At 38.9% G+C, this 21,878-nt stretch overlaps 1 protein-coding gene across 1 annotated transcript in view; it reads right to left on the bottom strand.

The window, feature by feature from the left end:
* The window catches only part of LOC107704254 (dmX-like protein 2), an 82,434-nt gene that overhangs the window by 32,717 nt on the left and 27,839 nt on the right, over positions 1-21,878 (bottom strand). Inside the window, exons 6-19 of the mRNA XM_016507137.1 lie at positions 21,026-21,092; positions 19,569-19,741; positions 17,631-17,808; positions 15,813-15,987; positions 13,080-13,283; positions 12,316-12,578; positions 10,772-11,477; positions 9,258-9,379; positions 9,049-9,138; positions 8,808-8,919; positions 8,606-8,725; positions 8,032-8,262; positions 3,629-5,296; positions 1,393-1,503 (exon numbers count right to left, since the gene is read on the bottom strand). Of these exons, the coding sequence (XP_016362623.1) occupies positions 1,393-1,503; positions 3,629-5,296; positions 8,032-8,262; positions 8,606-8,725; positions 8,808-8,919; positions 9,049-9,138; positions 9,258-9,379; positions 10,772-11,477; positions 12,316-12,578; positions 13,080-13,283; positions 15,813-15,987; positions 17,631-17,808; positions 19,569-19,741; positions 21,026-21,092 (4,220 nt within the window). The remainder of the gene's footprint in view (positions 1-1,392; positions 1,504-3,628; positions 5,297-8,031; positions 8,263-8,605; positions 8,726-8,807; positions 8,920-9,048; positions 9,139-9,257; positions 9,380-10,771; positions 11,478-12,315; positions 12,579-13,079; positions 13,284-15,812; positions 15,988-17,630; positions 17,809-19,568; positions 19,742-21,025; positions 21,093-21,878) is intronic.

The following is a 21,878-nucleotide window of genomic DNA, read 5'->3' as shown; positions in this document are numbered from 1 at the left end:
AAAAAAAAAAAAACCTTCATTTGGAAGAAGGGGGCCCAAATTTCTGTCTTGCATACCTCCCTTAAAACTCTTCATGGCGCCCCTGCATACATACAGTGGGTATAGAAAAGAATACCCCCTGTGCAACTTATAACATTCAAGTGAAAGATATAACACCAACATGTCAGAAAAAAAAATAGAAAGCTCGAATCACTGAGTTGGAGAAAGGATCACCCCCCTCTTAAAAATTACTTGTAAACTCAATCAGGTGTAGCTAATCACCTTCTCAATGGCACACAAAGCCATTTGACTTTCCACAAATGTGGATTGTATGGGAGGGCTGCAAGAAAAAAGCCACTCCTCAATAAAGGTCGCATGCAGTCACAACTGAGCTTTGCCAAAACGCACCTTGAAGATTCTGAGGCAGATTAGACTAAAATTGAATTATTTGGCCTCAACACCAAACAATATATCTGGTGGAAATCCAATACAACTCACCATCCAAATAACAGCATTCCTACAGTAAAGCATGGAGGTGGTGATATCCTGTTATGGGGTGTTTCTCTGCAGCAGGGACTGGAGCACATGTCAGGATAGAAGATAGAAGGAAAAATGGAGCAAAATACTCTCAACTTCTTGAGGAAAGTCTGCTGCCCTCTGCCAGAAAGTTGTCAATGGGAAGAAGGTTTACCTTCCAACATGACAATGACCCAAAGCACACAGCAAAACTGAGCTCACAGTGGTTGAAGGATGTCTAGATGTGCAGAGTTAGTAGAGACGGAGACAGATCCCAAGAGACTAAAGGCTGTAATTCAAGCAAAAGGTGGTTCTACAAAATACTGACACAAGGGGGTGATCCTTTTTCCAACTCAGTGATTCGGTTTTTAATTTTTTTCTGACATGTTGGGTGTTATATCTTTCACCTGGATGTAATAACTTGTACTGAGTAAATACAGCTGCATAAAACAAAAACTGTGTCCGTCTTCATTTCAGGCTGCAAAGCAACACAATGTGATTATTTTAAAGGGGGTGATTCTTCCCTATACCCATTGTACATACACACACAAATATATATATATATATATATATATACACAGGTGCAACAATATAATATTCAAAATATCAGCACCTTACAAAAATAATTTAATAAGAAAGAAGTGTATGGTTAAGTCCAAAAACGAGCACTGTTGCAACAATACACCAGTCTAATGTCTTTATATTTATATGTTCATAAATTATTAACAGCGTTTAAAAGTTGTTGTTTTTTTCCCTCCACATTCATTTTCAATGCTGGGCCCTTTACTGGTGTTGGAAAAGTTTTAGCACCATCTTACATGAGGGAACCATATACCACATTGTGTGCAGATGGGAGTGTGACGTGTGTGTATGTGTATGTAAGTGAGTGTGTGTTACCCTGATGCAGTAGCTGCATCCTGTAGAGTGGGGGCAGGGATGTCAGCAGACAGGTATGTAACCTCATGGCCAGCAGGTAACGTAGACCACACTCATCTAGAGCCTCTCCACCTGCAGAAACACACATTTACTACACCATAACCCTTAGAAAATGTGTTGCAGTTTTAACTTCTGATTTTTTTTCTACACAGCAATTTAACTGCATCAGTTTCGAAAAGCATGATATGAGATCGTCACTCTCAGACATATGGCTCTGTCATCAAAGAGTGTTCAGAGCACACACAATCCTGAACATATTCCAGACCACAAGTGTGATCAGACTCTGATCACACCTGATCCAATAAAACATTTTAACAGTACCAAAAAATCCACCACATCAAAACTCAGAGACTAATTCAAAACTTCCTCTACAGGGAAATTGAGGATTGAACTTTGAAGTTCATCAGCAATCTAATGTTTTAGTTATGTTTTAATTAGAACTACAATATAAACACTTGCATGCCGTATGATTTATCCTACTGTCCCTGAACCTTTCTCCTTGCATCTTGGCTCTAGCAAGCAAGCACTGGAACACTGTGTTATGGTTTAGTACTAAAAAGACTAAATAAAAAATATCTGAGCTATAGGTAACATGGATAAAGCCTGATATGTTTAACGTTGACAATAAATAATTATACCAAGGTTATTAAAAAAAAAGATTTATGAAGATTTATTATGGTTCTCTCTTCATGTACTTGGTTAACCCCACTGACATACTAGACATTTAGCCAACACAACAAGAATATCACATTCAAAATATACTCATTAATATTATTAGGGACAAAAACTAATTTTACTTCAACTCAGTGTTGTCAAAAGTACCGATGTCGGTACCAGTCGGTCCTGACATTTAAACAATGTTACGATACCATTATTTCCCGCTATCATTTTGAGCGCTGTTGAGCGGATTCTTAAACACCTCTGATTGGCCATCTGTGTAAGCGCTCAGTGAAGAGCCTGAAACGATGATCATTGTAGCCAATCACAGACATATCTGTTGAGTGCGTGAACACAATGGCCAATCAGAGGTGTTTAAGAATCCGCACAACAGCGCTCAAAATCCTAGCGAAAAATGCTGGTATCATTACTTTTTAAAAATTTCAGTACCGACTGAACATCGGTACTTTTGACAACACTACTTCGACTGTTAAGGAATTTGTGTTGGTTTATTTGTTTAAATAATTACATTATTTAAATATTTAAACAGAACAGTATTACATACTGAACTGAAATACAGTTTCTATTTTACACTTTATGTTCTTTGATATCTCAATGTGGCCTATACTGCCAGTCAAAGAAGGAAGATGCTTGTTGGGGTCAGATGGTGTAATTACTAACTCTTCCAGCAGGGGGGTAAAAACAAAACCTTGAGCATAACTGCAGAACTATTAGGACATACTGATACCGTCTTGATACCACGGACACCACTGTTGTGTACAGTTTGCATTTACAAGCAAGTTTGATCATCTAGACAAATTCATTGCCTTAAGATTAGTGCTGTGAAAATGAGTGTGTTAATGCAGGTGATGATTTTTTTTTTTTCAGTTTAACGCGTTAAAAATATTTAACCCAATTAACTCAGGGGCAGAGCTAGGGTTGGCCATACCACTCACAACTGCTGCTTCTGTCTCTTTTTTTCTTGAAAAGAATTGCGTTTATTTAGACGCAGAAAGTCTTTGTGACCATCATTTTCAGAACAGTATTTTCACTGTGGGTCTCTATCCCATTAGTGTAGGGGTGTGCAAATCTGGCCCTCAAAAGTCCATTGTCCGGCAGAGTTTAGCGCCAACCTTAAACAAACTTGAAAATGCTAACCAAAATCTTCAGTACTTGAAAATTACAGGCACCAATGTTTGATTGAGAGCCAGAGATTCCCACCCCTAGTAGTGAAGCTTGTAATTCTTAAATTTGCAGAGACAACTATAAGAAACTCAATCGTATGTTGTTTTCCTTGAAAAGTGTAAAGACTATGGTTCTGTAGAACCAAAAAAGCAATGCTTTGTTTGAGCATCCAGATAAGCCCAATACAGCAAAATTGGCTCAACCAATGACTTTGATCTTTTTTGTTTGACGAATGAAAAATGGGGGGACTGTTTGAAAAACCTGTAAAACAGTCATTGTTTTTGCAATTCTATTTGGTAACACTAGTTGTGCAAAATTACATCAGTTTTAAAGATGGTACGAGAAGTAAACTCACCAGTGTACTGTTTATCTGTGGGTCCTGCTACTTCTGCACTAGTGGTCGCCACAGTATCGGCAAGAGCCACAAGGAACATCTGCTCGAGGCGTGTGAGACCTGGCAGGCTGGAGTGCATAAGATGTGAAGACAGCACTTGTGCATGTTCAGGGCCAAAGTATGTGGGGCCGTATTGTGATAGGTTAATCACACGAGACTTCTTCTCTGGTTTCTCTGCAGCAAAGCTCACAAAATCGTCAGTGGTGACAGTCTGCACCTGAAACAGACCAGAGTATTGATCCTCTGGTTGTTTCTGTGTATCACAATCTGCCCCTTTTCCCGCTTCCTCTCCCATCTTGTAAGAGGTGTCCTGGTCTGCAGACAGCAGGGCGTATAGTGGAAGCGGGGGAATGGAGTTGATTTCAGTATAATCTCGCCCAACATCTCGGCCAGCAACGATAATGTCTTTTGCTGTGCTACCCGTCACGCTGATGGTTCGGGATAGATGCCTCCTGGCACCACCCTCACCTGCTTCCACATCCCTCACCACTGCAACTTCTCCAGCAATGCACTTGACCAGGTGTGCCAAAATGGCCTTAGCACGACGTACCCTTCCGAGGTCCATAAGCTCTAGCAACTGGGTTGGATGGTATTGCGGAAGAGTGGGTGACAATGAATGGGCAGCCTCAAACAAGCCGCCATCTTGAATCACTGCTGGGGGGTGGAACACATCATCAATTCCTGCACTACCCTCGAAGACACTCTTAGATCGCGCACTGCCCTCATTTGAAACAGACATAGTGCGACCTCCAATGCCCTCTGGGGATGAGATGCTGTTGTTGTCTGAGTCGCCTGGTTTTTCGTCCTGCCTCCACTGCGCATAAACCTGCATCTCACAATCCATGCCCACCACCAGGATGCCATCACGCACCCAGGATAGGGACACCGGCAGGGATGGGGTACCATCCACAGAAGAGACGAGGTTTACAGACCTCAGAAGCACCCAACGAGAGCGAATTCCCTGCTTTATACTGCCCCCTAAAGGCAGGGTGACTGCCATGCCATCCTTCACTCCTGTCTGCTCTGTGACAACCCCTGAGATGCGTCCATACATAAGGATGTTGGATCCAACCCCGACCGTCAGGATGTGCGACCCATCTTCTTTTGACAGCCAGTCCAGGTGCACAAAGTGTTTGATATTAGGGCTGTCTTTGGTTACAAACAGATCTGACTTGCTATAGACAACCAAATTGCTATCAACACTAACACGTGGATCTAGGGTTTTCACAGGTTTGCTAAAATCATCAAGGTGAATCGTCTGTTCCAGGACCCACTCCGAGCCACCCGTCGACTCACACTCGTAGATTGATACAAGCATGGAGAAGTCCTGAGGCATGCCACCCTCGTTCTCAAGTGACATTTGTTTGAACGACACAGCAAGTCTTCCCGTGTAGGAGCAGCTGACCGCAACGGGTCGGCCCGCAACACACACAGAGCTGTCGATGTCGTCTTCTTCTTTCAAGAGGCTCCATTGCTCCCACCGATATGAACGTGTCTCTTTGGGGTGTGGCGCTGATAATTCCATGTCCACCCTACAGTGCCAGAACCTGACACGTCCATCAGAACAGGTGGTCACAATCAGGTATGGAGCCAAACACACAGGGTAGATAGATGAGGAGCTCAAGTGACCTTTGAAAAGAACACCCAATATTTTTATCACCCACATGATGCTTTAACAGCAGAACACAATTGACAAACACAAACCATCCACATACACACCCACAAACGGCTTATTATGAAATACAATTACATTTCACCTACTATATGAGAAATTATATTTTGTTTTCGATATAAAATTATCCAATATTATAAATACTTCAATGTTTAGCAGACATTTTTATTTGACCATTAATTCAGAGACCATGACTAGTCTGCTAGTCCAGTTACGAACAGATTATTAGGGTCCATGTGAATGCAGCTATAGTGACAAATGCTTTCATTCTAGATAAGGGAACTTTTTAGTAGGGATGTAACGATTCACCGTGAGCCGGTTGAACATCGATACAAATATGTGACAATTCAAATCGGGTTGAGATGTTAAACGAATCGCGATAAATTTGGGGGTGGGAGTTTATATGAATGTATTTTTGAGGGGAACAGACTGTCTTCAGAAAAGTTTAGATGGTATTTTCTTTTCATCTCGACTCTGTGTAATGCATATTAAGTAATGCCCCCCGATCAGACATAACCTGAAAAACACGAGACGCACCGCACTGCCTTTTTTTGGTTGATTATAGATAAAAGAGCAGTGCACTGCGTTTTTTTATGTTGCTAGGCAACCACTGAATCAGCTGTCCTGTCAGTGTAGCGCGAGCGCTCTTTGGTTTGCTGTTAAACTGTCATATTAGCAGAAACTTAAAAAAATGTACAGCTCCGGGTAACCCGCGACAGCCACAACAAGCAACTGTAAACTTTCGTCAGCACAACAGAAGGCCCGCCTCTCCATTCATTCGATTGGGCAATGGAAAAAAACACGAATAACGTCGGGTGCTTTTCTGCTCAGAGTTGCTTTTTTTTTTCAACTACAGGTGCTTAGAGCGCTCCTGCAAAAACGCGAGGTGCAGCAGGCGGCTAAAACGCGAGGCGCCCGGGGTGCATAAACAGCACGCAAAACGCTCACTGCCAATAGAAAACAATTTTAAAAAAGGCGCCTCTCACTGCAAAAAAACGTGTTCTGGCCAAAAAAAAGCAGCGTTCATAAGCGCTGCACTGCTTTGTTTACATCGGTAACAAATGCTGTATCACTGCTGTTCCATGAGTGCCACCTGCTGTCAGAGAGTGAATCTGCATCTCATTCAGAGCTTTTGCTGTCTTTGTTTCGTGCAGATACTTCATGTAGTATAGTTTCACAAAACTAAAGTCAGAGCATTCTGTGTTTGTTGTAAAATTTCAAATTATATAATTAAATTTAGATTTAAAAAAGCTGCTCATGCTGCATGTATTCAGCATCTTTGTTTGGATTGTGATTCAAATGCAGTGGTTGCCTCTATTTTTGAATGGAAAGAGCACAGGCAAAGCCTTTGTTTATATGAAGAGGGTTTTTTTGTCTTATTTATTTGATTAGATTTTGGGTTTGTTTTTAAATTTCAATGTATTTTTTTTATTTGACATATTTCCGTTTCACAAAGAAATGTGCAGCATTTTGTCCAAGCAATAATAAAAGGACACCTTTTCCTTTATTATTTGTCTTAAATCTAATTTTATTTGAAAAAAATCGTAAGAAAATCGAATCGTTACATCTCTACTTTTTAGTGTTGGACGATATAGTCCATAGTCATATTGTCCTATCGTCAGCCTGTGAGATTGTCGATACATGACATTATCATGATAACTGATTTCATTATTTACTTAGTTTCATAGCCGGAGAGTGAACCAACTCCAGCGTATGGCTAAAAGCAGCCTAATGTTACTGTAATCTATTAACTAAACATAATATATTTTTAGTCAAGTAGCATATGGATGTCATGTCATAAAACATTTAATATGACTGAATTTGTATTTAACATAACAATTTAATAAAAACATTGAAAGTTACTAAATAAAATGCTTACATTTCCTCAGCTACAGCAAACGATCAAAGAACATCATCACTGACTTCAGTCTAGCACGAGTTTATGCACAATAAACACTCCCGTTATAATCAGTGAAGCTGTTTGCTCTGTATTATGAATAAATCCCTATTGGTCATACATCTGCATTTTGTTGTTTATGAGAGCATTTTGCGAGAGAGCAGAAATCAGTCAGCGAGCGTACACACTAAATAACAAAACTCCGGTGTTTATTTGTTTGTGATGACTCGTCTGAATGCCTCTGAATTCCATATCGATCGACCACTAATAAAAAGAAATATGATGGAACGAATAAGCCCTAATATTAATTAGATAATAATACTAGCCTGATAATAATAATAATAATAATAATCGTCTTGATATCATCAAAGGCATCAGCCATAGGCGATATCTCTGACTATCGTCGATACACGATACTATCGTCTATCGGCACAACCCTAGCACCTTTCACTTCATTTTGTATAACCCTCATATTATCATACACTTGTGAGAGGATATTTCTACAATGGCATCAATAAACTGAAATCTTGGTGCACAATAATGTTCAGTAGTACATCTTGAATATCAGGATAATTATATTTTATTAACAGTCCAATGGCCAGAGTAAGTATAACCACACAGAACTGACCTGCTGTGATTTATCTTAAGATTAAAAGCTAGCACGTATAGCTCATATAACTGTTATGAGGCAATTAATAGGGCTATTCTAGTCTGTAAAAATGCATGTATATATACACACACACACACACACACACACACACACACACACACACATATATATATATATGATCATACCGGCAGAGGGCGTAGCTCTGATTAGCTCCACCCCTCGTGGAAGGTCTAGCCGCTGACTGTAGACCAGTTTAGAGCTCAGGATGAGTTTGCTGGCTGACTGCAGGTTGGCGGAAGAGGAGGAGCGAGGCAGCGGACTATGATCTGGAGTGGTGTCAGGAGATGAGTCACCATAGTTCTGACTCAAAGGAACCGTCAGCTGGTTCTGGAACACCTGGTCATTTACTGGCTCTTCTGCAAAGATTAGAAAGACAGTAAAATGTAACCGTAATCAATCATGACATTAATTATATTGAATACATTTCAGACAGAGACAGAGGGAGAGGGAGAGAGAAACAGAGATCAACAACAAATAAACATAGACAGTACAATACACAGTGCAGATGTACATTATTGATGCTCAACGGGTAAATTAAGGCATAATTTCCTTCTAAATTATTTCCATATCTGAAAAAGAAATTAGTCATTAGAGGAAGTATCAGCTTTCCATTCATGAGACTCCCCTCACAATTTCCTCTCATAAGCTGTCTGTTGACAGCTGTGTCATCATTTCACAAATAGCCCACATCATACGCACCCACACACGCCTGCACCGAGCGCAGATGAAGATGCCACATCTGTAATACTGAGTTCCGATTTGCATCCTTCTCGATCACCACCAGGTAGAACTTTTCTGAGAAAGGAGGGGGCTGGTACTCTAGAAACAAAGATAACCCAAATGTAATGTTCTGTAAACACGGTTTAAACCAGACTTAAAAAGAAAGAAAATATTTTTGTACCTTCTGCAGAGGGAACACTAGTACTGTTGAACTCTAGTATGTCTTCATGTGGTTTGTAGCCTAAAATAAAATCCTCCTGAAATACGTGGAGCAGCTGTGTGTTCGAGCCACACTGAGAGACACAGACATACATGCAGTATCACACACAACATATTATTTTTGAATTGCAACAAATTTAAATAACAGACAATGTTAATCAAACACAAACTTGCATCTGCACACAAACAGATGTAGAACCCACCTGGTTAGTAATGACATCCAGCTCTATGATGCAGCCGGGTCGGGCAGTGGACTGCTGACTCACAATGTTGAATACTTCACCCACCAGTTTCTTAACATAAAAGCAACCATCAGAGATCAACAATCAGATCAACTCTAATTATATTTACCATACATTAATTGGCAGATAAGGACATTATTTTGATCAAATCTACTCTAAGAGGCTCTTACAGAGGTCTCTGGGTCAGAGAGTTCATCCAGTAGTTTGCGGGCATCCACCACAGCCTGATACAGACGCAGGTTTTTACCATCAGACGCCACAAAGCACGCACTTGCTGAGTTACAGTATGTTCCTGACACAAACACAAATATTTGTATTAAGCCCAACGGAGTAACAACTAGTTACTAATAACAACTAGTAGCCCAACATAGTAACATAACCATACTAGATTTCATTTTCTGAAGAAAATATGATGTTTGCTTATGCTGAACTCTCCACTATGTATACAAGGGCGTTGCTATGTTGAGTTTTTATTATTATTTTATTTTATTTTTACACATTGCTAGGCAGTGGCTTAGTGTTGCTAGGTGATTATGCATGTTTTAGGTTGATAGCTAGGGCATAGCAAAGCAGTTTTTAGAATGCTGTATATAGCCAATTTCTTGTGTTGCAACAATGTTCAAGGTGGTTGCTAGGACATTGCTAAACAGTTTCTAAGACGTTGCTAGGGCTTTATTAGGCAGTTTCTGGGCGGTTGCTACAGCATTGCTAGGCAGTTCTGTATGGTGTTCTGGGTGGCTGCTACAGCACTGCTAGGCAGTTTCTGGGTGGTTGAAAGGATACTGCTAGGCAGTTTCTAGGGTGTTCTGGGTGGTTGCTAGGGCACTGGTAGGTACTTTCTAGGATGTTGCTATGGTGTTCTGAGCGGTTGATAGGGCACTGCTACGTACTTTCTGGGTGGTTAATAGGGCATTGCTAGGCACTTGTTATGGTGTTCTGGGTGGTTGCTAGGGTATTGCTAAGTTGTTTCTGGGTGTTTGACAGGGCATTACTATGCATTTTGTAGGGTGTTCCGGGTGGTTGCTAGGGCACTGCAAAGCAATTTCTAGGATGTTACTAGGGTGTTCTGGATGGCTAGGACGTTGCTAAAGCTTTGCTAGGCAGTTTCTGGGTACTACAGCATTGCTAGGCAGTTTCTAAGGTGTTCCAGGTGGTTGCTAGGGCATTGCGAGGTAGTTTCTGGGATGTTACTAGGGTGTTCTGGATGGCTGATAGAAAGTTTCTGGGTGGCTGATAGGGCAATGCTAGGCAGATTCTGGCTGGTGGCTAAGGCATTGCTAGGCAATTTCTATGATGCTCTGGGTGGTTGCTAGGGTGTTTCTAGGTATGGCCCACGGGCCGTAGTTTGACCACCTCTGTTCTAGGATGTTCATAAGTTACTGGATAGTTGTAAGCGAATTGCTTGGGTGATTTTGTGTGGTTGTTAGGGTGCTACTAAGCAGTTACAAGATTGTTCTGAATGGCTGCAAGGACATTGTTAGTGTTCTGATTTTTCACTCGTCAGTCGAAAAGTGACAGCTCTCATCGCTTAGCAAAGTAATCGTGCAGGTATGTATCAAAGTTTAGGGTTTTGTTTAAATTGCTCTCCCTATATTATCCAATAATAATGTATTATATGTCAAACTAAACTTTTGATTATGAGTTTCTGAGGTTAGAATGGATACAGCTGTGGTGTGAAACTCACCGAGCACTGAGCTAGGGATGAGTGTTGGCAGCCAGGCCACGTTGGAGAACGCAGATGTGTGGAGCGAGTTGATTCGTGCTAGCTCTGACACGCCCCCTGTGCAGGAGAGTGGGCCAATATGATCGACTCTCCAGAGGATCAGCTCACTGTAGATCGCGTTCGGGTCATGGAACGTACGTGTGGCTGCATTTCGCAGCTGTTTACGAGGAACGCCTCTCATCAGCCTGGAGGGTTGTAGAGCCACGCCCCCAATCTGATCTCCATCAATGCTCTCAGATCCAGAGAGTGGAGTCAACAATGCATTGTGATGAGATGATGTCAGCAGCAAGGGAAGGACCGTGTGACAAGCCAAATCATTGAGATGGAAACGGTGTCCGCAGTAACGGAACTTGTGCGAAACTGTGAGGACATTTGAAAAGGCGGACTTCTCAGCAAAGGTCACAGCCCATTGGTTGAGCGAGCCGTCAACGTGTTTGGACACCATCATGACGGCAGGGCCGATGACAGCAGCGAGAGAGTGTCCAAAAGCACTGAGCCCCGCAGACGCAGATGCACTCTGAGGAACCCGCCGCTCACTTCTTTTATCCTCCAGAGCGTTGCAATTCTCTTGGTCCATAAACGTACAGGCGTACATCATGATGTTCTTACTGAGGGAGTTAGCATCACCTGTGGGGAACACCACTGGGATACGAGAGGAGAACGACACCTGAAAGAGAAAACAAATAGATTTTATTTAGTTTATCAGGGTAATTAGTAGTGTAAGCGTATTAGTGTATTAAAGGGGACTTCGGATGCCCATTTTCCATAAGTTGGTGTGATTCTTTAGGGTCTTCATGAAATGTATGCATCATACTTTGGTTAAAATTCCTCAATGGTCGTGTAAAACAACACCCTTTTTACCATTTGTCAAAAACAGCTCCTTTCACAGCGACCCGTTTCGGTGCATGTTTCTTTAAATGATAATGAGCTACTGCTCACCCCACCCTTTTCCTCCGTTTTTTTGTATATCCAAAAAAACGGATATACCGGATATACATCAAAAACAAAACTAATCCACTGCGTCCTCAGTGGCTCTGATGTCAGAAGAAAATTAAGACTCTTATGTTCACATTTACATCCAACTACAAAACACCTGCATTGCTTACGAGACATGTAGCTACAGCTGCTCGAGCGCAGAGAAAATGGCGAACAGCGTACAACTGGCTGAGGGCGGAAATATGCTAATACGGCACAGTCCGTCAGCAGTCATGGGTGGGGCCACAAATCAGCTTGATAACAGCTTGAGACCATTTAAAGTTTTTGGGGGATAAAAAAAAAAAAAGTGAATGGATTTTTATCATTGTAGAGTGGTTGTGTCCACACACTGCTCAGACACATTTATATGCAAACACCATGTAAATGTGAATTTTGCATCCCATGTCCCCTTTAACACAAGTTTTTCATGAGAGTATAGGCTTGCCAATATTTATGAACATGACACCATACCTCGAAACTATCATGAACCATTACTTGTCATTACCATGGTTTCTGAATGAGTGTCTTACCTGAACCTGTCTGAAGATGCCAGGTATGAACTCATCCAGGTACTTGACATGCCAGACAAGGAAAGATCCATCATGTGGGTGAATAGTGAAAAGCATGTCTGGACTCTTGTTCCACTCCAGGATGAGAGCATCCAGCTTCCGATCCAGCAAAACAGAGGGCAGAGGAACACTGCTGCTCGAACCTGGAGAAGAGGCCTTGGTGCTGCACTCCTGATCTCCCTCCTCATGCTCTGAAGAGCCCTTATCAGACATCTCATCCAGATCTAACAAAAACACAAAAGAGAACATTATACAATATACTGTAATTGTGCAGCAGAGAGTCTTAAAGACACAATAATGTCACAATTAAAAACCCCATGAAATGTTCTTTGCAGCTTTTAGCCCATGTGTCTGTTATAGGGATGTAACGATTACCCGTTTGACCATAAATCATGACAAAATTCCCCACGGTTAGTATTACCGTTTCATCTTTTAATTATCATTAAAACCGTATTAGATTGCCGCGATTTGAACAACTCGCGATAAATAAATACTATCCAGCATAAAGCACAGTTTCAAGTAACAGTCTCACGTGCACACACATAGTTTCGTTTTGAGTGAAAACAGGGCGGAAAAGCTGGGAACAATACCGTGATAATACTGATAACCGTGATAATTTTGGTCACTATAATCGTGATAAGAAATTTTCATACCATTACATCCCTAGTCTGTTAGCATTAAGTCTAATCTATACGCTAACAGGTTTATTTATAACAAGGCAGTACCGAAGTCAATCTTGGCTGCCCCCTCCTGCTCAAAGTCTTCAGTGGCTTGTTCCAGGTGTTGCTCAGAAAGTTTGCGCAGCTGCTGCATGAACAGGTCCATGGAGGTGGTAAAGCTCAGATCTTTATTATTCAGCCAGTGAACCACAAACCCTCCACTGACGTCCTCAGAGAACAGGCCCGATCCAGCCAGTGCTGCGGGGATATCTGATGACAGAAAAAAAGATCATGCTACTGTCCGTGCATGTGTGTGTGTGTGTGAATGAATACATGTACAGTATGTGTGCATATGTGGCTTACAAACAATCTCTTTATTTTGAGATGATCATAATTCTATCTTGTAACCCCACCCATAAACTGGAACAGAAATCTTTTGGCATTTTTTTTTAAATAAGTAAGATTGTTTAGTATGTTATTTTAATAAAGCTTACTGTATCATATTTGATACACAAACTTCTAACGCCTTTAAATTATAAGCATAATCAACTTTACTGAAAAAAAAACTGCTGTATACAATCTATAACATGTCTTCTTTTTGCAAGTAAAATGGCTATTTTAGTATAATTCAAAAAAATGTCCCCCTTCATGTCGTCTTTTTGTTGTGAAATCTTTACTGATTTTTATATATTAAAAATACACTTTTGAAAGCTTTTATAGTGGTGGTTGATTAAGATTTCACTTTTTAAACTTTAGTTAGTGTGTAATGTTGCTGTTAGAGCATAAACAATGTGTGCAAAGTTACGACGCTCAAAGTTCAATGCAAAGGGAGATATTTTCTTTTAAAGAAATCGCTGTTTAAGGACTACAAAAAAAGGCTGGTAGGGACTACAGCGAGCTTCTTCCCGGGTTTGTGACATCTCTAAGCTCTATGTTTACATAAACCCTGCCCCCGGGAACATGCAACTACCTGTAATGGTAAGGGGGTGTGATGTTTCCTAGGGAATTAGCGAATCACAACACACTGGGCCAGCTAACCAATTTGAGCCCGACTGCATATTTCTGAGGGAGGGGCTTCATAGAACTAGGAACTCAACGGACCGTTTTGATGAGAACGGAAACAGCAGTGTAGAATAAATGTAAATTATGTGAAAATAATGTGTATTTTTTTAAAAAACAAAGCATGAACACATGTTACACTGCACCCCATAAACACAATCAAGCCTTTGAAAAAAGCCTTGATCAACCACCCCTTTAAGTAACTTTTATTTGTGCATCTCTCTATCATCACTGTATTGAATTGCATTATATGTCTGGTCCCCCACAATAAAAAGTGCAGAGCTTTGATTAAAAAAAAAGCATTTAAAGGGGACATATGATGCGATTTCAAGTTTTCCTTTCTCTTTGGAGTGTTACAAGCTGATTGTGCATAGATAAGATCCCTGAAGTTGCAAAGACTAAAGTCTCAAAACCAAAGAGATATACTTTATCAAATTACATTTATTTTGAAAGATGAAGCTCGCGATTATGGTAAGGGGCGTTACATATCCGACAAGTGCTTGCAGTGTTCGGCCAATCACAATGCACTGGGTCAGCTGGCCAATCAGAGCAGACTGCGCTTGTCGGAAGGAGGGACTTTGTAGAAAACGAAGCGTTTGAGAGAGGCGGGGCGTAGAGGACCTACAATAATGTACAGTATTTGAAAAATAATGTGTTTTTTGAACATTAAAGCATGTCAACATATTCTGTTACACCAAATACACAAAATAATGATCTTTAAAAAAGCATCATATGACCCCTTTAAATGTCATCTTAGCAAGATATATTATTGGGAACAACTGATATTTAAAATAATTTTATGTACTGTAAGTAGTCTGCTATACTGTTATAAACACCTCATTGATTCACATTAAAAGCAGTCAGATTTGTATCTTTTTGGACAAAAAAACATCAGCAACTGCATCAAAATTGCATATTTATGGTCAGTTTGGGCCTCTGAATAAAGCTGACGTATTTTTTTCCTCCTTGAGTATGAGCTTCCCATTGTCCTATATCATATTAGTTTAAGAGTTTACTATATTATACTATATAGTTTACTAGAGCCATAAAAGCCTTATGCATCAAATATGATACAAAAACAAAACAAAAAAAAAACACATATGCAAACTTTTTTTAATGGGGTCATATGATGCGATTTCATGTTTTCCTTTGTCTTTGGAGTGTTAAAAGCTGTTCGTGCATACAGAAGATCCGTAAAGTCGCAAAGATTAAAGTCTCAAACCCAAAGAGATATTCTTTATAAAAGTGAACACTCATCCACGCCTTCCTAAAACGCCTCGTTCAAACACGCCCCCACATATCTACGTCACTGTGTGGGAAGATTTGCATAGCCCCACCCAAATGTATATGCAAAGAAAGAAGGCGTAACTTTTATGAGCAAAAATAATGTACGGTATGTGGAAAATAATGTGTTTTTTGAACCTTAAACCACGTAAACACATTGCATTACACCAAATACACAAGATAATGTTCTTTTTAGCAAAGTCATATGACCCCTTTAATATTTTGTCTTTAGGTTCATTAAACTGCTCCATTTAAAAAATAAAATTAAATACAAAGACACATTTTATATGTCAGGCTTAACAGGTTAAACCATTTATGAGGACGAAGGAAGCATCCTCATAAACCATGCTCACGCTGTAATCTCTATGTAATTATTTAAGATTGTGTTCTCGTATACCATGTTTACAAACACAAGTAAGTGTGTCTGTGTGTGTGTGTGTGTGTGTGTGTGTGCACCTGTGTTGGGATTGATGCTGGCAGAGATGTGGAAATGGCAGAGGGCGTTGGCGTGGTGTGAAATGTGGCAGTGAGTTTCGTGGGACCCCAGCTGGCTGGGCAGCAGCTCGGTGTGGGCTACCAGGGCAGACGATCTTCTGCGGCCCCTGCGCAGGTGCTTGAGGTGGTGGATAGACTGAATGGAGACAGACAATTTTTACCATCGCAAATGCAATTCATGTACAGCAGGCCACCATGAAATGGAGAGAAGTACTCTCAGCTCCAAAAACACACTTTGTCATGTGTCATTAAAGTTTCTCCCCTAAAATCAGTGCAGAAAATGCAGATTCCATATGGGTCTACAGATGGCACATGGAGACAGGTGAGTGTGTGTGTGTTCAAGGTGCAATATTAATAAAAATACACTTAAGATGTGACACACCCATGCATGATTGCTAAACTAAAAAACCAAAAGTCTGTGATTTTATTAAACACAAATATATGTCTGTGTATTGTGCAATACAACTCACCAAAATTCTGTCTAAAATCGATTTAAGAATTGTCTAACAGCTAACATTAAAGAAATAGACCTAAAAATTAAAATTTTATCATCAATTTATACCAATTTATGCTTCTGCCGGTGGGTGCCCACCCTCCACATCCATTAAATACTGATGTTAACACAGGAAAAATGTGTAACAGGCGCCTTGAAGATGCAAACGGGGCAAATAATATGGTTTTTGTTTTCTTATAATAAAGTTAACTGCATATGTTATTTATTACTTAGCAGAGCCGTTCAAACTGGAGATTCACATCAGAGTCCATTCCGCATGCTTCTGTTTTTCAAATAAAACCAAATAATCCACACAAAAATGAAATCAACAGATGCACAATTATATTAAATGAAGCCCATGCACATTATATATTGCCTTTCTATTACTAATAATATTAAAGCAATCGTTATAATACTTTTTTGTATACATTTTAATTTCTTTGTTTAACAGTTCTATCTGATTATTAGATAGACTTCTATCCATATTAGACAGAACTGAATGACGACAGCGAACAAGAGGGGGAATGTGAGCTGTGTGCGCTCATGCACTGCCGTTCTCAGCGCCGTCAAAATAAAAGTCCCGCCTCGAACACATCGGCCAAACAGAAAAACGTATCGGCCGATGCCGATATTTGAAAAATCGGCCTTGGCGATATATCGGTCGACCACTAATATATTTCTTGTGTAGTACATTTGTGGTGCTTCTATTTTTTATATATTTTTTTGCCCTGTTTGAAGCTTGATGGTTTTAAATTGCTATCCATTTTGTCTATTTTCAGCAAAATATGATTTAGTTAGGAGACAAAATGTATTGCTTGTTAGTTTTTGGTTTACATGGAGACAAAAGGTAGGCTACTGCTTGCTAATATGCAGTTTTCACACATCCTACTGAAGATGACAACTGCTGAGGAGGAAAAAAATCTGGTGCAAAAATCATTCAATACTTTGCCATTTGACAACAATTTAAATAAGATTTAATAACACAGACATTTATTTGCATTTAAGTGTGATTTTAGCCTTGATATCTAAGTAGATATGATTTGATACGTAAGGAAGACACAGATAACAATGTGATTATTTGATCAAATTGCTGCCATAGTGTGTAGATATACGCCAGAGACTACATTTGCAGGGAGTAGTTCATTTTAAAAAGTAACCCAGCTAACACACATAGCACATTATTCTTCATTATGCCTTGACGCCAATAATTTCGGGCTACATAATTCTATTGCGCTGGTATGATTTCAGACTGGTGTTTCTGAGCATGTGTGTTTCTGCATGCTGACCTCCAGAGCGTGCTGTATCTTGTCTTTCTGAGCGATGTTTGGCAGAGTGGAGCTGAAGCTGGCGCTGTTCTCTGAGATCTGCCCCCCCAACAGACTGTCCTCAGGCAAGAGGGTCTCACTCCACAGACGACAGATGCCATCCGCGCAGGACGTCAGCAACACGTTACACACAGAGCCCCTACGACATACACACACACACAATGAGAAATACACACAAACATGGGAGGAATTCACAGTGCGAGTTAAGTGTGGGCGGTAAGACTAAAATCTCTGCAGTGTTTCCTGCACTGTTAAATCTACAGCGCCTCAGCAAAAGAAATAGTAGTTGAGAGGCTGGAGTCCAAACTGAATGGAATGATATGAAGATATACATTTACCTAATATCTTACTCACTCAAGTCTGGACTCAAATCTTTTGAAATGAAGCAAGAACATTCAATTGTAATTGACACTACAGTTCAAAAGTTTGGGATCAGTAAGATTTTTATTACTTTTTAAAGAAGTCTCTTATTCTCATCAAGGCTGCATTTATTTGATCAAAAATACAGAAAAAACAGCAATATTGTGAAATATTATTACAATTTAAAATAACAGTGTTCTATTTTAATAAACATAATTTATTGCTGTGATCAAAGCTGAATTTTCAGCATCATTACTCCAGTCTTCAGTGTCACATGATCCTTCAGAAATCATTCTAATATGCTGATTTAGTATCAATATCAGAAACAGTTTTTGCTGCTTAATATTTTTTTTGGGGACATACTGATACTTTTTTCAGGATTCTTTGATGAATAAAAAGTTAAGAAGAACAGCATTTAAAATAGAAAACTTTTGTAAAATCAATTTTACACATTCTTGCTGAATAGAGTAATAATTTCTTTAAAAAAAAAAAAGAAAGAAAAAAACATTACTGACCCCAAACTTTTGAATGGTATAATGTTACAAAAGATTTCTATTTTAAGTAAATGGCGTTTCAAAAAACAAACAAACAAAAAAACAAGCAGCACAACTGTTTCCAACATTGATAATATTTCTGAAGGATCATGTGACACTGAAGACTGGAGTAATGATACTGAAAATTCAGCTTTGCATCACAGGAATAAATTATATGTTACAATATATTCACATAAAAAACCATTATTAAACATTATTAAATTGTAATAATAATATTTCACAATATTACAGTTTTATTCTGTATTTTGATTATATATATATATATATATATATATATATTTATATATATAGTTGGTATAGAAAATAATCACCCCCCTTTAAAATAAAGGCTGTAATTAAAGCAATGTTGCTGTTATATCATTCACTTGGATGTTATAAGTTGCATTAAGTAAATACAGCTGGATGAAACAAAAACTGTGTCCGTCTTCATTTCAGGCTGAAAAGCAACAAAATGTGATTATTTTAAAGGGGGTTGATTATTTTCTATACCCACTGTATTATTATATTTTTATATTAATTCAATTCATAATTATTTTATAAATTAAATATTTTAAACATTACCTTTTTTTTTACCAAAATAGTAAATAATTTGAGTCCTTTTTAGTCCTAACAACATATAAGAAAATACAGTAATTTTGATTGGAGGTTCAATTCAAAAAATTTTATATTTAAAAAAAAAACAATTTCTATAAATTCTGGCACTGGATAATCTAGTTTTGGATAATGTGTTCTTTCAATTTTTGATGGATGTGAAAAAAATTTTTTTTTTTTTTTTTATAAATTAAAAAAATATATAAAAATGTATTCATTCATGCACAGCTGTGACTGCAAATCTGTTAAATTCAAGCCCCATGCATATACCAAATGGTACAAATGGTTTAGCGGTGTATCTACTATTTGACATATTGCTACTACTACATGGTACATTCTGTCATACCACCCACCCTAGTATGAGTGAAAGAGTCTGTGGATGTGTCTGACATACTTGGGCATATATTTACTGGTCTTCCTCCAGGAGAAGCCTGTCACCATACGCGGATGTGCCAGATACACAAATGAGAAATGAACCGCTGAGATCTTTTTATCAGTCACGTCTGGCATCACCACTGCAGACTTCCATCCTGTGGAGGGATACCACACCTTCAGCAGGCAGTCATTCTGAGAGAGACAGAGGGAGAGAAATGGTTTTGCAACTGTAATTTCACATTTTCACACTTGCTGACATGCAAATCACTTTTCTTGTTCAGAGTATGAAAATGAGACAAAATGCCATTACATTTGCAAAAGAACCACATTTGCACCAATCAATATATTTGGACTCCAAAGTATAATATTTTGGGGGGACCAAACCTACATTAGGACCACTGAGTAACTAGTTATAATGCCAAAAGTATACTTCCCTTGTTTCTGCGCCACTCTGGCTCTTGGCCAGTTTGTGTGATGCAATTTTCAACGTCAGCACAATACACAGATGTACATGCACAGCTAGATTTTTGTGTCGGCACACACAACAGTGCATATGCAAGTGATTTAAGGGCTTGAAAAAAACGGTCCACTAGATCTGCATTCACGGTCAATGGAACTTACTTTGAAAGGCTTGATCGCTGTTGTATTTCAGTAGGAATCCACACAATTGGAAATTTAGCGTGAGCGCAAGCTATTTTCTCATGCAGATTTTGCAACAGGTTCAAGTTGGTCACGCAGATTTGATGAGTTGACCAACAGAAATCTGCTTGGTATGAATGTGACTTCTGTGTGAGCTGTGCTTCATAATGTACAATGGACCTTTCTTGCCCACAAAATCTTGCTAATGTGAACACACCTTTAAGTAGCCACGCGACTAACTTATACTAACATTTACCAGAAGCGTCACAGAAGCTGTTTTAAAATGGTGTGGCTTATTTTTTCCTATGAGTACAGCATGTCACGCTCCTTTCCTCAGAGAATTTCAGTCCAGTTTATTGTAGGAGATCAGTTCTTTTGGGCAGGTTCCGTAAACTGGTTTAAAAAGATCCACAACAGTCCTTTTTTATCCTTTAGTGAAATATTTCGTTGAATCTTTGTTTCAGCATTGTTTTTTTTTTTTCATAGTTGTATTAGTTGTATGTCAATATATCTGTTCAAATACTGTTTTTTCCTGTTGTAAAAAATAAATAGCTTAAACAGTTAGCTTAGCTAATAGACTGTACAGTAGCTAACTACTAGTTTAAAAGGATAGGATTTAACTACTTTGAAGCCATAGCTTACCATGCTACTCATATCCATTAGATTCCCAAATACAGTTTGGCATCTATGTTCATATAGGAACCAAACAATGTCTTATTTTACACATCACAATGATAAAGGTTTCTGTAAGGGATAGGTCTTGTGTGTAGTACTTATAATTAGCATAATTTAAGAACAACTGATGTCCACCATGATATAAAATGTTGTGTGCGGTACCTTTCCAGCTGTGGCGAAGTATTCTCCATCTGGAGACCACTGAGTGATGTGAACAGCAGCTGCAGTTCTGACAAAAAAAAATAAAAAAAACCTTAAGACATAAGCAGAGTAATTTACACACACACAAACAGTAAAAAACTTCTGTGCACATAGTGAAGTATATTTTATAAATGGTGCATGTTTTGAAGACCCACATTACACCTGCATAAAATTTTCATGTTAAAAATAAATTCTAATTTTACTACTCTTTTTAAAAAATTATTTCAATTAATTATTAATCATTTTTATAATTTCAGTCAAGCTGTCTAGGCAGCAAATTTCAGAATTTGATGTTACCTGACCATTTTCTACCCTCTCTCTAACCTTATTGCCTGTTCACTCCAAAATAGCCAACTATAACCACACATAAAAAAAAAAATATAAAAAAAAAATATATATATATATATATATATATATATAAAAAAGTCACAATGAACGCTAAAATCCATCCAGCTTTAAAAGGCACACTGCAGTTAAGCTGAAGATCCGTTAGTGTGGATGCTAATACAGTTACCATTATATTTTTTTGTTTACAGTGTGAATGGGTCTTAAAGGGGTCATATGATTCTATTTTAAAGATCATTATTTGGTGTAACAGAATATCTCCGGGTCTGGCGGTAGCACTTTTAGCTGTAGCTTAGCATAGATAATTGAATCTGATTAGACCGTTAGCATCTCCCTCAAAAATGACCAAAGAGTATATTTCTATATTTTTTTTTATAGAGTTCTATATTTTTCCTATTTAAAACTTGACTCTTCTGTAGTTACATCGTGTACCAAGACTGACGGAAAATGAAAAGTTGCGATTTTCTAG

This window comes from Sinocyclocheilus anshuiensis, unplaced genomic scaffold (assembly GCF_001515605.1).
Source record: "Sinocyclocheilus anshuiensis isolate Anshui unplaced genomic scaffold, SAMN03320099.WGS_v1.1 scaffold863, whole genome shotgun sequence".
NCBI classification, from domain to species: Eukaryota; Metazoa; Chordata; class Actinopteri; order Cypriniformes; family Cyprinidae; genus Sinocyclocheilus; species Sinocyclocheilus anshuiensis.
The sequence above is the reverse complement of the archived record's forward strand: the minus strand, read 5'-3'. Positions and strand labels throughout refer to the sequence as shown.